General features: G+C 33.1%; 2 protein-coding genes across 3 annotated transcripts in view; both read left to right on the top strand.

The window, feature by feature from the left end:
* LOC129257038 (separin-like) overlaps window positions 1-10,457 on the top strand; it is a 36,196-nt gene extending 25,739 nt beyond the window's left edge. The window contains exons 19-21 of the mRNA XM_054895265.2: window positions 1,192-1,409; window positions 2,604-2,852; window positions 6,618-10,457. Of these exons, the coding sequence (XP_054751240.2) occupies window positions 1,192-1,409; window positions 2,604-2,852; window positions 6,618-6,846 (696 nt within the window). The 3' untranslated portion in view covers window positions 6,847-10,457. The remainder of the gene's footprint in view (window positions 1-1,191; window positions 1,410-2,603; window positions 2,853-6,617) is intronic.
* Window positions 10,458-12,051: 1,594 nt separating this feature from the next.
* Window positions 12,052-14,854, top strand: part of LOC129257040 (macrophage mannose receptor 1-like) — a 38,750-nt gene continuing 35,947 nt past the window's right edge. For both annotated transcript variants that reach the window (XM_064097347.1, XM_064097346.1), the window contains exon 1: window positions 12,052-12,420. In XM_064097347.1, coding sequence (XP_063953417.1) covers window positions 12,375-12,420 — 46 coding nt within the window. In that variant the 5' untranslated portion in view covers window positions 12,052-12,374. The remainder of the gene's footprint in view (window positions 12,421-14,854) is intronic.

The raw sequence follows: 14,854 nt of genomic DNA, 5'->3' as shown, positions 1-14,854 counted from the left end.
TCTGATTGATAAATTATATGTCTGTAAAAATTCCAAGACACAAATACTGCATTTAATGTAAGTTTCTGTGTAACATTTCTTAAAATCGAATGTTTATCGCACTCATTGCATTTATAAAATTTTCAGTGTGTGGTAAGGATTTTTCCTTCCAACAAAATCTATACACAAATCATCTTATATTTTTACAGGTAATGTCAATTTATACGATATGAAATAATTAGGATGTGTAAACATGGACCTATTAGAGATGGACATTCAACACTATCATTTCTTTGATCGAACGAGATCCGCTGCCTAGTGATGATGTGCATCTTAATGAGATCGTACAGGTGTTATCACAATAGCGACTTTCAAGGCGTATCTTATTATTTACGAAGGGACATCTTTCTTGGTTTAGTTTTGTTGGCTGATACCCTGTGTTAGAAAATGTTTTTTAATCAACATACTTTAGATTTGAAGCAGACAATTTTGTGACATAAATATGTTATTATTTGATCCGCACACTTCCGCACGCACATAATGACCTCACCAGCATTAAGAGATAAACACTCTGTACACAATTTGAGCCATTTATCTCTGGAATATTAGGAGGAAAATTGAAAAAATTTGATTAAAAATAATAGACAATCAAACACAATATTGCCTCTATCTTAAAATATGCATACATTTTTCCAAATAAGACACATGGAACTAAGATTGTCAAAGGTAAACCAGAACTGCACATCGATTTTCCAGGATTTAAGTGGTTTATCATCTTCTGCGCATACAGTTTGTGCAATATCAGTGTCTAATCACGAACTGCTTCTTTCAACTCATGGTCTAATTGTCAGCGGAACACGGTAGGATGAAAGTAGAAGAATATGAAGAGAATGTTATTCAGAGCACAGTGATGGACACATGTTAGTGAATTCATTAACCATGCGATGCTTATCCATCTCTAATAGGTCCATGGTGTAAATTTGGGTTCATCAGAGAAACACAGACACACTAGTGCAATATACATGATTTGGATTTAATGTAACCAGTATTATGGTAGAGGTAGATCACTCTTTGAATTTATTTAATTTCAATTTCTACTCATTCTCTTTATTTTATTTTCCCTTTCTCCTCTTTCTATTCTTGTCTCATCCCTATTTCTTTTCTTCTTTTCCCTCCTTACATCCCTTTGATCTCTTTGCCTCTCTTCTCCAGGCAATCCAACAATTGCCATGGGAGAGCATGCCAATCTTACATGAGTGGCCTGTATGTCGCCTTCCCAACCTCCACTTCTTGATGTCTCACCTCAGGGCCAGCAAGTCAGGGGCAAATGTCCTAGGAAAGGGGATAAACCCAGACAAGACTTACTTTATCCTCAATCCAATGGGTGACTTGGACAATACACAGAAGACCTTTCAAGACTGGTTCCAAAAGTAGGTGTAAAGAATCTTTCACATATGTGTCTTTCATTTGATATTAGGTATCGATTTCAAATCCTATAACATGGTTGATTCTGATGATAGCTGTCAAATTTGGATTGCTTTGGAAAAAAGATAAAGATTGAAACAATTCTTTTTACCACAAGTGCGTGTGATAATTAATTTGCAGTCTACTACTTAAAGATGTTCCACAATTAAAATGAAATCCATGCCATTTTCCCCAAACTTTGCACAGAGTTACCTTGATAACCGTAAAGTAGGATCATGTGCTCCTTTTTTTCTGTTGGATTATGAAGTGAATTGAAAGTCGGGTAGAATTATGCAATCAAGAGATTTGGGCTCCATTAGACTTCATGGGATTACAACATTGAGTTAATCCCTATTTTTTCTGTCATTACCCATGTAAATTTCATTGAATTTTCCAATTTAGTTTAGATATATATGATTACACCAGGACCCAATTACAAATGAATACTCCTGAATTTTGAAATTTTCATCAAAATTTCACAAATAAAAAAGAATGCTGCACTTCATTCAAAATCTGTCTCATTTTCACCAAAATTTTAGAGGGTATACTTTTTAAGGTACTTCAAGTAGTAAAAACGAGGGTCCATATTCATTTCCAAACTATCAGCACCTCTGTTGTACCAAAACCTGCAAAAAAATTCCACTGCTCCTCAAAAAAAAAAAAAAAAAAAATAAGGCTTGGAATCTGAATAGGGATAAATACAAAATTATTCTCTTTATGTCTTGTCTTTAAAAATTCATAAATCATGCTTTCTAAGCCAGGAGGAGTGTACTAAAGGTGCAGAAACATGAAGACAGGGAGCCCATACACTTGTTTCTGCTGATCTGCTTCTTATTTTTATATATCACATTGGCTGATTTTTTAGTGTTAAGACTACAGAAATTGTCGACTGATACTACAGCTGATCAATCAGCTTTTAATTCATTATGATGTCAATGCATATTACATAAAACATGTGCAGATAAGGATGCACACAAACATAATTGGGAATGTCCATACACTAATTACCTTTCCTAGAGTCATCTTTGATTCAACTTTCATATTAATTTATTTAAACTGGAGAAGTATGTTGAATATAAATTAGTACTAGCCAGTGCTAATCACTAGTAACTTTGATTTCTCAATTTTACATGATTAAACATCTGTGTTTCTATATTTAGAGAGAACAAGTGGAAAGGAGTCGTTGGTAGAGGTCCATCCAAGCCTGAGTATACTTCAGCTCTTACTGACCATGACCTCTTTGTATTCTGTGGCCATGGCACTGGTAGACAGTTCCTGACAGGTGATGACATTCAGAGACTTACATGCAAGGCAGCTACTCTTCTCATAGGCTGTAGTAGTGGCAAACTTCAGGTTAATGGCTGCCTTGATGCCAGCGGAATGGCTCTTAACTATCTTCTTGCTGAATGGTGAGTTTTGAGAAAGTACCATTGTATGGAATTTAATATGATTTTATTGTATTTGAGGGTGATTGTCTTAAGTCTAAGGTAAATAAGATTATTATATACAGTACATTGAAATATTATTCTTATGAAAAAACTGGAGAACTGTTTAAGGAACCAAACTTTATTCTTGATGTCAAATGGGAAGAGATCATTATCAAATTGATAATGATCTCTAACCAATATGAAAATATTTCGTACTTGTGATAAATCAAGATCCATTTTAGGGTTCAACCACAAACATGGCTCAGACATTCATTGAGATTGACAATGACCAGATTAGATTTTGGGGTCATGAGGTCAAATTAGAAGGTTAATACATTGAACTATCGTGTTCTCACGATAACTGAAGAACTGATTTAAAGGATCGACTTCAAACTTGGTTCATGCATGTAGCAAGGACGGTGATCTGTATAGATTTTGAAGTAATAAGGTCAAAGGTTAGTGGGGTCATTATAGGTGTGAAATGTCACTCTTCTTGATCAGGTAATGGCGGAGGTATAAATATCAATTGCATGCAGTGAGAATCCATCTAGTTCCATTCTGGATTTAATGTTTGAATTTGCTGATTGGTTGTTTTATTTTTTGTTGTCTTTTGTAAAATTGTTTTGTTTTGAATATGTTTTTAATTTCACTGAACCATAATATTGTGAGACACAATATTCCTCGTTGTCTAGATTCATGCAAAAGTTAGGATAAGGGCTTGTATTACTTTACAAGGTCATCAAAGTTTAATTCAATTGAATAATGGCAGGCCTCTACAAAAAAAAATTGTCACTTGCCCTGTTGGGCAAGTGATGAAAAAATTTGCTTGCCCGATAGAAAAAACTGCTTGCCCTATTTGTTTAATTTTAAAGGTCATACAAAATAACGATTGAGAATCATGTACAGTATAAAAGAACACACATTTAAAAGTTTATTTTCAGCAACGTAGGCCTGAGTCATTATGTTTATTTTGATTTTTTTCGCTATTTATAAATGGGGCTTAATTTAAGGTTAAAAAAAAACCTTCACCAAAAGTTGCTAAAATTTCATATTTTGCATCTTTAAACCATGAATTGGTTATCTGTTTGCCATATTTCCTTAGAATTGTGAAAAATATTCAACCCTTTATTGACTCTGAAAAAAGATCCTTTTATGATGTAAAAAAAAAAAAAAAAGTGGAGTGGCTAAAATTTCACATTTTGCATCTTTAAATCCATGAAATGGTCATTTATTTTCCACATTTCCTGGAATTATTTTCAAATTAGTTGGAAACTATCAAGAAAATTGAGAATATTCACCTCTCTCTTGTCTTTTCTTCATTTTATGATGTTACACTTGGTCAATATTTGTTTTTATTGTAGTCCCGCATGTAGACTTTCATGGGTTTTTTTCATGGTGTTGCAGCATTGATCGTATCGTTTGATCGTTTTACACTTGGTCAACATGAAAGTCTACATGTGGGACCACAATAATAAAAAGCTTTTACCGAGTACATCATCATAAATCAGAGTAAAGAAAGAGAGTCAAGAAAGAGCTGAATATTCTTCATTTTTTTAGTAGTTTCCAACTATCAAAACATTTTCAAGGTAATATGGAAAATAGATGGCCATTTCATGGATTTTTGCAAAATGTGAAATTTTAGCCACTTATAGTGTTTTTTTTTTTGCAAATTGCTCAAGTAGCGCATGCGCAGTCATTGCACACATAGAACCATAAGATGCGATGGCACGGTTTTTCGAACGAGGTATCTGGCGATAAATTATTGGTAATTGGCGCTGTTCTTACATCAGTTTCCACTGTTTTTTTTACTGGTTTGACATAATCTGAGAGATTGTTGTGATTATCCAAATGATATTGAAATTTAGAGGGTCTACTGATATTTTATTTCCAAAACAACCACTTGCCCGATCGGGCAATTGACTTTGAGAAATGCTTGCCCACACGTCATTTTCACTTGCCCCGGGCAAGCGGTTTTGTCGCGCCCTGATAATGGTTTAGAAATGAATATATGATTAAAATAATAAACATGATGAAATCTGTATGGTCTTGACTTTCCTCTCTGTTATTCTCATTCTAGCTGTACTCACAAAATAAAATCACATTGACGGCAAGGCAGTGTTAGCTTAATGGTTGCTCAGATTTACCTATGCTTAATATTGCAAATCTGTCTGTATTTCATTATATTTGATCCATAAAGTATTGGAGAAGAGAAGTGAGGTAACACATACACACAACATGGTTTCAGAATACCAATTGAAGGTGTGTTAGGGGCATGTTGAATTTTGGAGATAACACACATTAAAAAAAACCTGCTAAAGATAACACAATGTTTAGATTACCTGCCCTGGTTATTGTGTAACTGGATATAAGCTATCATGCATGATTTGTTGAATTTTGTTCATTGTGATTATGTGCACATCTGTATTTAAATGCTCAAAGTCTGCTTTATTCTTGCACTTGTAGCTTCTTTCCTAATTTTATGAGAAAAAGATTGATAATAACTTTGAAATTACAGAGTAGAACATAAAACGTATTTGATGATTAATTAGTGAACATTGGAATGAGAAGTGAGTTACTTAACATACCAATGCTGTGATATTGTTTTATAATGTTATCAAACCTGTGCCAAACTTTTACGGGGTCATTGTGTAAATAATTCCCAATATACCATGACCATGCATGCCCTGTAAATGTGCCTCTGTTAGTACAATGCTCTATAAACAACAATGTGTAAATAAGAACCCGTTCTTACACACAAACAATCTTGTAAAAGACAATGATACTAGGATAGAAACTTTTTTGTTTACCAGCCATAGATTTACAATGTGATACCATTTTATACCAGCATTCTGTCATTGACTGATCAAAGTCACTTGATTTTATGGTACTTGCATAATTTGCTGAACTTTTCTGTTAAATAATTTGCAACTATTTCTAAGGACTGTTTTTATTATAATTTGTTATCATTATATTCCTTTTGTATTGTTATATTCCATGTTATTCTGTAGAAAATGTGCATGTACAATGCATTGTTGAAATTGTCTCTATTCAAACAAAAATTATTTTTTTAGTTCAGCTAGTTATTATTTTTTCTTTGCGGTAGCATGTTTTATGGCATTGTTATACATAATTTACATTTGATTGTTAAAAAATTATTCAAATTTATGCTAATTTTATGCTGTAAATCTCAAAATAAAGCTCAAAAACTGCTAATTTTTTGGCTAGACACTCATGAATTCTTATTGAGTACTGTAAAAAATAAAAAATAAATTGGCAGTATCGATGGATTTCTAATTTTTTTATTGTTTTAAAAAATTCTGATGTATTCCTTCATTTCAAAACTTTTTGTCATTGTCTTTCAATGTAAATTTTATGGAAATCTCACACAACATGATATTAAGTGATTTTATTAAAAGTAAATACGGATGCAAGTCAATTTTGGCTAGAACATAATTTACATTAATAATATTTGTACATGAAATCATGTTTTTTTACCAATATTGGGTTTGACATGCACAAGCTTACAAAATGTGTAACATTGGAACTGTGTGTCTTGGTGTCACAAAGGTAATCTGAAATATTGCATTAGACTTGAAAAAAAAATCATAAAATATGTTGAGGGGGGGGGGGGCTTTAAGGCATTTTTAGGGTTAATGTTACTTTTTTTAAATTTACTAAATTATGTGATATATCACTCTCAAGCATCATGATAAATTATGCATTATGTTCCATTTCTCATCCATACAGTCCATGTGTTGTTGCCAATCTATGGGACGTTACTGATCGAGACATTGATCGTTTTCTTGAGTACCTACTGAAGGCATGGCTTTCATCAACAACCCATCCAGCACCCATCAGTGATAGCCAATCACTAGCTGGCTTGCTGAATGATGCCCGTAAGACATGTAAGCTGAAACATCTGATTGGTTTTGCTCCTGTCCTGTATGGTCTACCAGCTGTCATGCAAGAAAGTTAAAGTTAAACAGCTGGCCAACCATAACTCTCCCAAAGATGAAAATTACCTTTGAGGCGATTCCACTTCAAATGATGTCATCAAACTACGCCATCTCAAGACATTTCCAGAGCAGCCAGTCTGAGGATATTGATCAAAAGTATCCTTTTTATTTTTAATCATTAGTAGTTGACTTACATTGCCATGTATTTTTATGTGCATATTGTTTTGATAGGACAGTCTTGTGCATATTAAAGTAAGAAACACCTTTATTAAGTTATTTCATATGTTGAATACATGTAGCTGGTCAATAAGTATCCCAGAATGCAAAATCGTATGTATGATGTAAACCTACACCCCTCAAAGATGTAGAGTTAAATTGATTTCATATCAAATGAGGATCATAGGATTATTTTCATTGTGTACTTCTAATAACCTATATTGTCCTTTATTATATGGTCATTACAAGATTCATCATAATGCAGTAGATTAATAATCTCCAATTATCTTTAAACCGTATACTGTACAACAGAGTACAGCATCCCATTTTTGTCTCACCTGCATAGCAGAGTGAGACTATAGGCGCCGCTTTTCCGACGGCGGCGGCGACGGCGGCGGCGGCGTCAACACCAAATCTTAACCTGAGGTTAAGTTTTTGAAATGACAGCATAACTTAGAAAGTATATGGACCTAGTTCATGAAACTTGGCCATAAGGTTAATCAAGTATTACTGAACATCCTGCCTGAGTTTCATGTCACATGACCAAGGTCAAAGGTCATTTAGGGTCAATGAACTTAGACCATGTTGGGGGAATCAACATCAAAATCTTAACCTAAGGTTAAGTTTTTGAAATGTCATCATAACTTAGAAAATATATGGACCTAGTTCATGAAACTTATACATAAGGTTAATCAAGTATCACTGAACATCCTGCATGAGTTTCACATCACATGACCAAGGTCAAAGGTCATTTAGGGTCAATGAACTTTGGCCGAATTGGGGGTATCTGTTGAATTACCATCATAACTTTGAAAGTTTATGGATCTGATTCATGAAACTTGGACATAATAGTAATCAAGTATTACTGAACATCCTGTGCAAGTTTCAGGTCACATGATCAAGGTCAAAGGTCATTTAGGGTCAATGAACTTTGGCCAAATTGGGGTATTTGTTGAATTACAGCCATAAATTTGAAAGTGTGTTGGTCTAGTTCATAAAACTTGGACATAATAGTAATCAAGTATCACTGAACATCCTGTGCGAGTTTCAGGTCACATGATCAAGGTCAAAGGTCATGTAAGGTCAAAGAACTTTGGCCACGTTGGGGGTATTTGTTGAATTGCCATCATATCTCTATAAGTGTATTGGTCTAGTTCATAAAACGTGGAAATAAGAGTAACCAAGTATCACTGAACATCTTGTGCGAGTTATAGTAGTTTTCAAAATCAGCACTGCTGCTATATTGAATCGCGTGATGCAGGTGAGACGGCCAGAGGCATTCCACTTGTTAGTGTTCAGACATGCTGAAACAAATCACCCTGCTAAAACTACATTGTAAATCATATTGTGTTTATTGCATCAAGAAATTAATGATGTTTTAATGCACACAGACTGCTAACTTTGATGGTTCGTTTTGAATCCTGATATAAATCACTGTAAGTCTTAGCTGTCATATCTAATAGGAAATTAACAAAATATAACGTTTGAAATCCTGTAATATGTACCGGTATGTAATTTAGTTGAGTTCAATGATAGAGTGAAGCACAGTCGCATCATAACATTTTTCCATTATTGATGCATGGTAGTTTTTGTATAATTTTGTGTTTTACATGATTTAACTTTTTATTATATAATATTACATCATACTAATCTTTGCCCTTCAGAGTGGTGAGATATATTCTATACACCTCCTATAGACTCTCTTTCTCAGTCTCTTACAGTTTAGGTAAATATTACATAAGATATTAGATTTAGCTGTATTACACAACAGTGGTCATCATTTAGTTGTACAACTACATGTAGGATACTGTATTAGCAATATTTGCCTCTAAAGGATTGACTAATTAATTGTTGAATTCCTACGATTAATACCATTCAGTATTTTTTATACCATTACTATCAAGCACAGTGCGTTATATGTATTAAAGTATTGAAATCTTGTGGATACATGTAACTCTTCCAGCTAATCTCATGATAGGGCATGATGTGGATATGTTGGTGATGTATAGAATGCATCACATGAAAATGCTTTCAGATATATGTTAGAATCCTCAATTACCCTATCATATAAATAATCTTCAATGTTTATATAAAGTTCCACCCCTAAAAGTTATTACATTTCATTCAATAAACGGGTATAATTTGCCTGATATGAGGCACATTGCATACTAATAGTAAGAATGGAATTGAAATCATTTTCAAATGGATGTTTTGTTTGTTTGGGAGAAGGTGTTTATTGTTTTCTACTTCATTGAAGCTTTACAATTATGATATAATGTTTGCAAAATTGAGTTCATAAATCTAAGTTTAAATTGTGTTGCATTATACAGTATGTCAAGTTGATGTTTAATGGAAGCTAGTTTCATTATTCATTATATGATATACAGTTTAATCTGTCTATTACCAGAATAATCATCAAAATCCAAGCAGTTTTTCAGACCAGATCATTCAAACTGTGTTTAAACCTCCCATTCCCGTCAGTCAAACAGAGTTCTTTTGTATTGAAAGATTGATTTTGCAGAGTTAGCCATAGACTATGTTGACTTTATGCAAGTACAAGTACCAACTCTGTTATTTAAAATAAAATTCTACATAACTTGACATTTTTATTGTCATTTGGAATCTTGGCCATTTATTATAAAACTAACTGTCATTTGTAACCACAAGCTGCCTTCTATTACAAAACAATTGAATTTTATAAATAAGATATGAAATAAGGCCCTGCTCCCATGTTTTCAGAAATTATAGCAAAACTTAATATCATAAGAGCTGTATTTTCAAATATTTTTAATTCCTGAAAATCAACATCTCTGTTTTTCCTAGGAAATCACATTCCTCAAAGAATCAGAAGTATTATCGTATGCATAATTTTATGGCTCTGCCCATTGCAGGTAGATGGCAGAGGATTATTTCAGATTAATGGTTGGTTTGTCGATTTGGGTTCATGAGTTTAAGGTAAAAAGTCTCAGAAGCCATAATTGATTCAAAATTTTAGAAGTTAATGTATTCTTGATCAGTTGATCTGGCAATGGCGAAGATATAAATGTTGAATGTGTGCAGTCAAGAATCTAGTTCAGTTTTTATACAATTTTAAGAAGTAAAATGAAGTGTTAAATCTCTCCAATATTGGACTCCTGTAAAATGATTGATTGTTCGTAGCAATTGCATGAAAGGGAGGAGATTACATCATAGAATTATATATATGTGTGCCTGTTATCTTCAGTTGTAAAGATTTGATGGTGTAATATGTTGTATACTAAATTACTAAGTTGTATAAATGTTCTTATAAATCAGGAATGTACATGTATATTAAGATAGGGAACATATTTCAAATGACCTGCCTTATGAAAATCATTACAAACTTCTGTAAAATATTGCAAAGAAATTGTTGAATAAAAGAGATCAAATAATATAATCCACCTGAGAGCTTTATTATGTCTGCGATTTTATGGTTCATTACTTTAAAAGGAAAGAGAATACTTAATCTTGATAAAGAGCCACAAAGACAAAGAAGACTTTATACTCTAGTGTAGAGCATCAGCATCCTAATACATAAAAGGACACGGGCCATGATGCTCCCTTTCAATACCATTATTCTGTAATGCGCAGAAAGAACGCCACAAATTTAATGGTTTCTATTTACTTTGTCTACTAGTAAATGTTTTATTCTCAAATTGTGGAACATTAAAAATTCTACTATCGATTTGGTCCAATTGCCACTTACTTGGTCTAATACTTATTCTGGCTAACTGTCATTTAGTCTTGTGCCAAGATTATCTAATCTCCACTTCTCTATGAATATCAGGGAAAAACTTGTATATATACCCTGACTGGGCTAAGTCAAAATTAGACTAAATGATTAGTAAATGGCCAACAATTAGACGCATGGGATAAAATCAAATTGAAAGTTGGCATTGTGGACGTTGACCAAATAGCAATTTACCAATTAATAACTCTTTTCACTGAAGTCTTGCTCTGTTCTAAAAAAGTCTTTGTTTGAAAACAAATCTAAAATACGGTTGTTGTGACATCACATTAGTTTTCATTAGATACTGGTGTTTCATATTACTTGGCTCCTGTCTTGGAATTTAGTAAAAGGGTGATTATTTTTCATACTTATCGGTCTGCCTAATTAATTTTGCCTTGTCTTTTGAGGATAAGATTAAAGTCCCCACTTTTCAGCAACCCAAAACAATTTCATGGAATATAATTTCATAGAGAACAAAATTTTAGGTTTAAAAAACAGAGAAAAATCAGGAAAATCAAAGCAAAACCCAATGGGGAAAAATGTACATGAGCAGAGAAGTTGTGCAGGGTGCCACTAGGAATCTGTTCCTAGTGTTTAGCACATATTTTTGTTTGTCAAGCTTTATATGTATACTGCATTCTGTGTAATGGATTTTTACTATTTACAATTGTTTATCACATGTTTTGTACATGTCAGCAAATAAACATGGAATTTTAGATTAAGAACACTGAAGAACACAGTTATTGTATTATTGAATACATAAAACTGGTTACTATAGATAAAATACACATCAGTTTCTGTTAATGGGTGAATCTATCTTATTTCCAATAAATACATTCAAAACTGAGTTGGGTTTAGACCCCATCAATAATGTCAAATAATCAGTAATCGTATCTTGACATTGTTGTAATGAAAAATGAGAAAGAATGAGCAAGTAAGATTTTATTTCTTATGAAAGGAGTTATAAGATCTTATTGAGGGATGCATGAGATCTACTTTGGGTCTTGAATCTAAAATATCGGATAATTTCCTCAAAATAATGCCCTAAGTAAAAACTTCAAATTGTTACAGACTTGACATAATTGAGGTGGTACAATTGTCCCTTTTATTTGCTGTTGTCTCTTATGTAGCTTCATCTCAGATCACTACTTTGTATTCTTATCTCTTTACAAACAAATCAGTGGGGAGGAGTTTGTACATCTCTGTGCATTATGGGTAATGTAGAAAATGGTAAAACTCCCCCAAAAATCATTTCAGGTTCATTCCATGGTTAATCTTTCTGGAGGGGTGTGTACAACAGTCTCTAAGCCTGAGTGCTTTGATTAAGTAGCAGGCTACAGTTTTGGAAGACATTATTTTTCCAATTATCTAATCATCAGATTCCTGAAAACTTTAGACTTAAAGAGGAGGGAGATGAAGCATCACCTTTGAATGGCTGAATAAGTTGGGACTATCATCTCCATAGTAGGAAAGATTTGATATATTGATATTGATTGCCATAAATCTTGTCATTTGAACTGAAATTTTACCCTCAAAACCCATAGAAACCTTCTTGAGAAAGAGGGTTGAACTTATCACTGGACAATGTTAAGAATTCTATCTTTACTTTTGCTGTTTCAGCCAGCAATAGGTAGGTATATTTTCTATATTTGAGATCATTGAGAGGTGGGCAGAGAGGAGAGAACAAAATTGAATAGAGAGCATGAAGAAATGGGGAGTAATAATGGTTTCTACTGACTTATTTTTTTCATGAAATGGTACCCTAGGAGAAGTTAAACTTTTTCAGACAGATTGAACTATGGGGATGAATTGATTTATAATGGATATAACCATCAACTCGGAACATAAAATAGAAAGGTAGAAGTGAACACAAAAAGAGAGGGTGTAATAGAAATACAAATAAAGAAAGAGGCAGACAGAGAAAGATAGTGAGAGGGAGGATGGAGTGGGGTAAATTGGGTCAAGATGGAATGAGAGAGAGAGAGAGAGAGAGAAAGAATTGAAATTGATTAGAAATACCGGTACCCTGCTCTATTTATTGAATGTTATGTGTATTTTATTGCAATGAAATTACCAACGAGTGTATTCATTATTCCAATTAACGTTCATGTTTTATGGAATGTTTACATACTTACAGTTTGCAAGTATGAAAAATTGAAGAAAAAAAGAATGTAATATTGTGACAAAACACAGAGAATGTGGATGGTGGAGGGGGTTAGTGTTGGGACAATATAGAAAGAGGGAGAGAATTATAGAGAATATTGGATTGCATTGGATTTTACCATGAATACCAAAGGCTTGCCATAGCTTAGAACTACAAAGTCAGTTGTTTCCAACTCTGATTGGTTTGTAAAATCTACTCTGCGAGATGGATGGATCTGTTCCTAATTATGTTGCATTGAATCTGAAACATTTGTTTATAATGGGTTATATGTACGTTTATCCAGATGTTTAGCATCCCATTATTTTCCATTCATTTATTTCATTGTAATTTTCATAAGAATTTTTTAATGAATCATTTTCTCAAAGCTCAATTGGGGTATATTATCACTTTGGATTGATATATGTTACCTGCCACCCCCTAAACAACACTGTGTTTAAAGATTTTTTTATTAAGCTTGAAATGGCACGTCCTAAGCTTTCAAATTATACAGTGCGTCCCAGAAAAAACGAAACCGAGATTTAGCGATGATTTATCATAACTTAATCATAAATAAAATAGACAAATGACCTACCAATGTAAAGCTTAGAATCTCCTTTTTCATCTGATATTACTTAGATAATTCCTCATTCACGCATGAGTGAGCAAAAACAATTTGAAGAAAGGATACCAAAAACTCATTAGGCGGGGGGTATCTGAATTTCAAAGAGAAAATCACATGACTGAAAAGTTCAATATCTGCTCTTTTATTTGATACCTTAATCACAGAAAATGGTCAAGAAGTAAAAAAGTTATGATCCCTCGAAACAATGCTTGTATTTCCATAATTTCATTAAATAAACGTGTTTTCACTGGTTTCCCACAGAAGCTATCGCACGGTAACAAAAGACTTAATGCATGGCTGATCGTCAACAAAACGGAATGTCGAGAGAGTTTGAACGCTAGCCTGTAAAACCTCTTCATTTTATGAAATTATTGAAATTCAAGCCTTATTTCAAATAACCAGAACTTTGTTATTTATTGACCATTTTCTGTAATTGAGGTATCAAATTAAAGAGCAGATATTGAACTTTTTAATCATGTGGTTTTCTTTTTAAAACCCAGATACGGCCCGCCAAATGAGTTTTTGGTATCCTTTCTTCAAATTGTTTTTGCTCACTCATGCGTGAATGAGGAATTATCTAAGTAATACCAGATGAAAGAGGAGATTCTAAGCTTTAAAATGGTAGGTCATTTGTCTATTGTATTTGTGATTAAGTTATGATAAATCATCGATAAATCTCGGTTTCGTTTTTTGTGGGACGCACTGTATATAACTTGTCAGCATTGATCAAGAATAACCCACCCATGTGCTTTATTTAATGTAGAAGAATTTTAGTGAGAGCTTTAAAGAATAAGAAGAAAACAAGGTGTGAGTTTCTGGATGCACTCAAGTGTTAGATATTGACACAGAGCAATCTTGGTGAAATTTCAAGCAGTCCAGAAAAAGTGGTCTCAAAGAAACTCTTATATCACGCCTATAGTTTAACTTTAGAACCTACTTCACATTTTGACAGTATGAAGAAGAAGACTTTTTTTCAAATAGCAAATTTTCCTTTTTTTTAATAAAATTTTTGAAGACCATATTTATTATTTTGGCTATTTAAGAGAACCTTCCTTGGTGACTTATTGTTGGTTTTGGGTTGGCTGGTCACATATTCGTCTTTCATTCAAGAATTGAATATACAAATAAAAAGTGTCCTGGATAGATTGCACCAAAAATTGAACTTCAATACCTTTGCTTGGCTGTATAATTATTGCTGCCTTCATATGCAGTCAGTGGTGAGATATTAAGGAATCTGATGATATCACTTTTTGAATTTTTGATTGAAATACATTGCAGTATTTATCTTTGTAAAGTAGA

Source organism: Lytechinus pictus, chromosome 3 (genome assembly GCF_037042905.1).
Source record: "Lytechinus pictus isolate F3 Inbred chromosome 3, Lp3.0, whole genome shotgun sequence".
NCBI classification, from domain to species: domain Eukaryota; kingdom Metazoa; phylum Echinodermata; class Echinoidea; order Temnopleuroida; family Toxopneustidae; genus Lytechinus; species Lytechinus pictus.
This window is presented reverse-complemented; position numbering and strand designations above follow the sequence as displayed.